The 6,814-nt window shown below is 37.6% G+C and overlaps 1 protein-coding gene across 1 annotated transcript; it reads left to right on the forward strand.

Annotated features, from left to right (window-relative positions):
• The first annotated feature begins 1,347 nt into the window (after positions 1–1,347).
• LOC138052372 (uncharacterized) lies at positions 1,348–2,630 on the forward strand. Its single transcript, XM_068898849.1, has one exon. The coding sequence runs from the start codon at positions 1,503–1,505 to the stop codon at positions 2,511–2,513; it is 1,011 nt and encodes a 336-aa protein (XP_068754950.1). The 5' UTR covers positions 1,348–1,502; the 3' UTR covers positions 2,514–2,630.
• The last annotated feature ends 4,184 nt before the right edge of the window (positions 2,631–6,814 follow it).

Genomic DNA, 6,814 nt, shown 5'->3' on the forward strand with positions numbered 1-6,814 from the left:
TTATAACTTAAGCTACATTAATTATCAGTTGACATACAGTGATAGTTATAGTGGTTTGCTAAATAGTGCACTTCCTATAATTTCAGACTTTCCTTATGTTATATCAATGTTAGCTGCCTTTGATTCTTTGCTCATGGATAATTATCATGCATATATTTTAACACTTGAACTTTACACAGTAGCAATATACTGTCTGCCTAATGGGAGGTGTAAAATTTTTTACTTTCATGGCAGAGATTTATTAGATATGGGACCCATTTGCAACATGTACTTCAATTGAAATAGATTCATTAATGAATTTGGTACAACATTTTCAGAATATATGTGCACAAACATCTGTTGCTTATGAGATTAAAATGTGTTAACAGTATTAAAATGTAAAGCAACAGTGGAAGCATTGTTCATTCATTATATGTTCGAAACCAAAATTTTAGACCCCAGGAGCACTTAAATGATGTTTATCTTTGTTCTTGCAAAGAATGTTCTGCTGTGTCATTTTATTCTATTTGTTTTTCCACCTCAAAAGTCTTGTAATTATTGCACCTCTTGATAGTATCATTGAGAATGGAAGAGCAATTTATCAGAAATGTTACTCCAGCAAAATATGTTTTTATTTCTGATTTTCTAAAGAAATTAGACGTAGGCCGCTGGCCATGTAAAAGTTATTCATAGAGCAAGATGTCAGGGAAATTTATCTTGTAATGTGGTTCCCAGTAACCAACAGCTTAAAACTGCCATTTTGGATCATAAGGAAAGCAGCACAGGCTTTTTGTTGGAATTTCTAGCTACTGCATTAGTTATGTTTTCCAGTGGTATGCAAAGCAAAAGATGAGTTACCTCGTTTTTGTATACAATGGTTCTGAACCAAAAAATGTAACAAAAGTATTTTCAAATGTAGATTCTGTTATTGATCTCTCTTGTTCTATTATTCAAAGTAAATTTAATTGCCTTGAAACAAACTATGAGGTTGCATTTCTTAGATGTTTATGAGAATTATCAAATTTATGTAGAAAGGAAACAAATAATAAGAAAGCATAAATCTACTTCAGAAATTGCAGCAAACTGGAAGAAAGAGGAGAGAAATTTACAGCCCAATGGACCCAGAGAAAAAATAAGAACTTCCTTCAAATTGTTTTGAAAAGTACAGGTCTATGGACCCATCGAAAAAAACAGACTCTTTCATATAAAGATGAAAAGTATAGGTCAATGAACTCACACGATAAAGAGCAACTTCTCTCAAATAGATTCTTGTAACACCTAAATACCATTTTTTGTGGTGTAGAATAAAGTTATTATTATTATTATTATTATTATTCACAAACGTTACTTTGGATGAAACAATAGAGATCCTGGTCAACAGAGCCTTTACAAACAATTGGTTCAATACAACGCACAATCTTGCCCTTACCAGAACGGATCTTGTCGATCTCCTAAGCGTAGCCACTAAAGGCCAACTGTTTCAGTTTGACGGAGCTCTTTACGAACAGACAGATGGCGTTGCTATGGGGTCCCCTCTCGGGCCCTTATTAGCTAACGTTTTCATGTCATCCATCGAAGATACCCTCCAGCGGCAAGGAAAACTACCATCCTTTTACCGTCGATATGTTGATGACACGCTCACTGTAATGTCTGATTTAGCAACAGCAACTACTTTCCTGCATACCCTCAACAGCGCCCACACTTCGGTCAAATTCACCATGGAGGTGGAAAAGAACGGCAAGCTTCCTTTCCTTGGCACCGAATTACTCAACCATGCACCTCGGATTGAAACCAAGGTTTATGTGAAACCCACAAACACGGGGCTACTATTACACTATCAAAGCCATGTAGACAATCGCTACAAACGGAGCTTACTGACAACCATGCTTGATCGCGCACACCGATTATCTTCCTCCTGGACCTTTTTCTCTGAAGAGTGTGATCGCCTAAAGAAAGTTTTCGCACACCTTAAATACCCGGAACGCTTGGTAAATTCCACCATTAACACCTTCTTACATTCTAGAATCGTTGATAAGCAGCCCTCACAGACGCCCAAACAACCAAGAGCCATTGTTCGTGTGGTCATACCGTTTAAAGACCAGGAATCAGCAAATTATGTTAAGAAAGAGCTCAAGAATCTCAGCATAAAGGTGCAGACAACTGTCCAGCCAGTATTCGTTAGCCGAAAAATTGGCCAAGATCTTAAAGTACGCGAAACTAAGCCACAGATCGTCAACCAACAACGCGTCGTTTATCGTTTTCAATGTGACCTGTGTGATGCAGGTTATGTGGGCTATACGCGTGGACACTTACACACACGTGTGGATGGACATAAACAAAAGGCATCTTCAGTATATAAACACTATCACGAACAGCACGGCGAAGTCCCAAAAGACCTACTGAGGCGATTTAGCATTCTGAAAAAGTGTAGAAATAAGTTCGATTGTTTGGTGAATGAAATGCTTTTCATCAGAGACCTAAAACCCACTCTGAACGTGCAAAGCGATTCAATTCGCGCAAAAGTATTTATATAATTAGCTTCAAACACTGTATGCTAATTTCATGTTACACCTCGCCGCAAACTATGTAATTTTTATTTCTCCTTGACAATGGCGTCATGAAGACACCGAAACGTCGGTTTTTATCGTTAATTTTTGCCTGTCTTTGCATTATTATTATTATTATTATTAAACTGTCAACAAAAGTACAAATAACCTGGCAGCGCATGAGTATAGGCTACTTAGAGCCTCTTGTTAAGAATAGATTTACTGGTGAAAATATCCTTTTAATTGATAGTGTTATTAGATACACGGCAGCGAGGAATATTCCCGGACTTCTTCTTTTCCTTGATTTCGAGAAAGCATTTGATACGTTAGAGTGGACTTTCATTCAAAAGACTTTAAAGTATTTTGGCTCTGGCCCACAACTTCTAAAATGAATTAACATTTTTTACTGTAAACACTGAAGCTGTATTTTGAACAATGGTTGGGCGAGCAATTTCTTTAAACCGACTAGAGGAGTTAGGCAGGGCTGCCCTTTGTCGCCATACTTATTTGTTTGATCGGTAGAAGTAATGGCCGACGCCTTTCGAAAAAATGAAAAAATTAGAGGAATAACTGTGAAGGCAAAAAATATTAAGTTGAGCCAATATGCAGATGACACCACGCTAATCTTGGACGGTTCTATAGAATCCCTTGAGGAATCTTTAAGACTATTAGATCTTTTTGGAGAGGTATCTGGTCTCCGACTCAACTGTGGTAAAACAGGAGCTCTATGGATCGGGGCGAAGGTAAACAGTGATCTTAAACTCTGTCTTAAAAATAATTTTAAATGGCCTAAAGGAAAAGTTAAAGCTCTTGGTTTTTGGTTTTCGTCGGATTCAAATATAACAGTTTCTCATAATTACATAGATAAAGTGGAAAAAGTGAAAGCGATGTTAAGTTGTTGGAAATTTCGTAGACTTAGTCTGCTTGGGAAAATTACAGTCATTAAAAGTCTTGCGGTATCACAATTGGTGTATATACTTGCGCCACTTCAAACAGACCATAAAGCAATTAAAGAGATAAACGTGCTCTTTTCTAAATTTTTATGGGACGAAAAAGGGGATAAAATAAAAAGAAATGTTATGATAAACGATTTTTCTGAAGGAGGACTTAAAATGATTGATATAGAGTCTTTTAATAAATCTCTTAAATCATCTTGGATTAAAAAATATCTTGATCCTGAAAACAGTAGTAGCTGGAAGTCTTTTTTTGATTTAGAACTTCAGTGACATGGAGGAAAGACGACATTTTTAGGAAACCTTACTAGGAAGGACGTGTGATGTTTCATTGAGGTCACAGACCCTTTCATCAAAGAAATTCTTGAAATTTGGAGTGAAGCCTCTTTTACCGAAAACTTGACATCCGAAGCACAGTTTTTATCTTCACCTCTATGGTATACCTCACACATAAAAATTGGAAATAGATCAGTTTTTTTCATTAAATCAATTTTTAGTGACGATCATCGCCAAAAGCAGACTGAAAATTTCAAGCTTAAACGTAATGGATTTTTTTCAAGCTTTTTTTTCGGCACTATCCTAGTTGCGTTCATTTAAGGTAATGGTTCTCGTGCAGTTAAAATACACTCCCAATGCTTGAATATTTGTGTTGGTATTTTTATATTTCCACAGAGGTTTCAATTTTTGATGAAACGATACGGTGTGCTTGCTGGGCGCTCGCATTTTGACTTGCGAGAGTGCAAATGCATACCCCACCAAGGAAACACGATAAATGTTTCTAAGGAATATTTTGTAAAGTTCTTGTCTCTTTCATGAGTCACCCAAAGAAGAAGTTGACGCTTTGACGCTCCCAGGGAGGTAACCTACACAGCGCCTATTGGTTCCTATGAAACCCGCGCGTGATTTCCTGATGGCAGTTACTTAAGAAAGGGAAATGAATGTGTGGCTCGTTTCAGCAGATGCTCGTGGGGGAGGAACGCTTGACAAAGCCCTAAGAGTGTCTGCGTGGGAGCCTATAACAATTGTTAAGATCTTTTCCCGCATATTCAGTAAACCGTATTCAGTACCACCTTAACTCTGGCACTCCGAGTGGGCCTTCGGCGCGAGGAGCTGCGCTATGAAATAAAACAGAAACCGCCAAATATGCATGCTGCTAAAAACCTGTTGTTCCTAAGATCACGAAGTCCTCTTTGGAAGTAGCTCACCAATGAGGTGTAGTCCTTGAAATAGCCTAGTAGCATGTCGACACGGAACAAATAATAGACTTCAATAACTTTCATCGGAACAGGGCAAAGTTAAATATGGGGAATTGGTTCCTTTCCGTCACATTATTTTGACCAGCTTTATATACCAGGACACTCCATATCTGCCAAAATACTAGCATTGAGGAAAGTTATAGGAAGAGTGACACCAGGTACTGGCTTGGACAAGTCAGGAAAAGAGATAGCAACCAATGCGAAAGTCCTTAATTAATCATCAGAAAGAAGTATAGAAAATTGTATAAGCCAGTGTGCATTTCATGACTTATGGGCACGAGTGATGTTTTGAAAGTTCTCAAAATTGCACGAGCCGTAGGCAAGTAAAAGTTGAGAACTTTAAAAACATCTTGACTGATCATACATTACGAAATGCACGAGCAAGTTCATACGATTTTTTATTTATTACAAAATCACCAAGACGCTTTATTTCCATAGCAACTTCCGTATTGCACTCTATAACCACTTTTTGCATGCACTTTATAACCAATTTATCCATTCGTCGTTGACCAATCAGAAACGCGATATTTTGTTGATGATATAACAAGGACTATTATGATGGATTAGGATATCTAAAAAATATGAGTTTCAGAACTAACGAGACTTCGTCATATACGTAAAAAGCATAGGCAATAACTGGCTACTTTGAAGGCATCATTAAAAGCAAACTCTATCTCTGATACTTATAAAACCTTTTTCCATTTGTTCTTTAATTTTAAATTGATGTTAACACCTGACGGAGATTTGGGGTTGCTTTGATATTTTGCGGACATTCCAGGGGAGATAAACTAACATCAAAGCCAGGATTCGAGCCAGCACTTCGAGCTAGGACTCGAGCCGCAGGACTCGGGCCAGGACTTCGAGCCAGGACTCGAGCCAGGACTCCAGTTAGGACTTTTCTAATTTTTTGTCAGCCAAAAAAATAAAAAACAAATAATAAATTTAGAAACAAATAGAAATAATAATTATTACTTATTATTATTGACATTTCCACGATACGGAGTCGACCGAGACTTCAATTTTTTTATAGGGAATGTGTGATCTTTATATCACCAGCTAGTCAGGTGGAAAGTTTGAGTGTTTCGAAGATCCTTTTCTGTATTTGTCCAGTACTTTAGCCAAGTGTTGAAAAATGTGGATAACGAACAAGTTAGAAAACCGGCAATTTGTGATGTGTTTCAGTGTTTGCAAACATTGAAAGGAGGTAGTAGGTCTTCCTTTGGCGAACTAGAGGGAAACAGGGAAAATTTCCCTTCATGGGCCGGAAAGCGAGACTGCGGTTGTTTACCATTGACAATAGTTTTCTGAAAACTCCTTTGAAAAGTGAGTGGAACATGCCTTTTTGGGTCGCTCCAGCTGGGAACAACAGGACATCTGAAAAGGTAGCCCTGTTTTTCTCGATAGAATGTTCCAAACGGAAATTCGTGTTCCATTTTTCAAAGCCATCGTTCATTTTTCTCTCAGGCCGGCCTTCGGGGTACTTTTTCGGTGACGGGAACCGATCTTTACAAACCGTGATGAAAGTCAGCGTTGAAAGTTGCCTCTTGAATTGGATGGTTGCCCACTTCCTTTTTGGCCTGGTAAGACGCCACAGGGAAAGAGGGGGCTACTCAGTTTTATAAGGGGAGGCTCTGAGATTAGTCCCAACTCCTTACCCATCCATTAATATACCATTTCTGACTAAAAAGGTGCCCCTTTCGTATACCTTCTACACTACTGACTAATGATACCCTGGCTTGCAGACAAGAATTAAGAGTAAAAAATGGAGAAATAAACATCAACATCAACATGATTTGTTTAATAGCCTTCATAATTAAGTAACGGAATAACTCATAAAAAAAAAGTCAGGCTTCTGACGTAGTTTAACACTTTTAAGCCCAATATCCACATACCGATTCCTGATCTCCTTAAGTTTCGAGAAAAGAATAAGATCAAAAATCATAGATTTTTTTCTTTTTTCATTCTCAAAACACTCTCTCTTTATAGACCAAATACAATAATAGCTGCTGCATTAATATGCTTTTGTTAAAATTAAAATTACTCTAAATAGCCTCGTTCCTCAGTAGAAAATTCAAAAGAA

Source organism: Montipora capricornis, chromosome 1 (assembly GCF_036669925.1).
Source record: "Montipora capricornis isolate CH-2021 chromosome 1, ASM3666992v2, whole genome shotgun sequence".
In the NCBI taxonomy this organism is placed as follows: Eukaryota; Metazoa; Cnidaria; class Anthozoa; order Scleractinia; family Acroporidae; genus Montipora; species Montipora capricornis.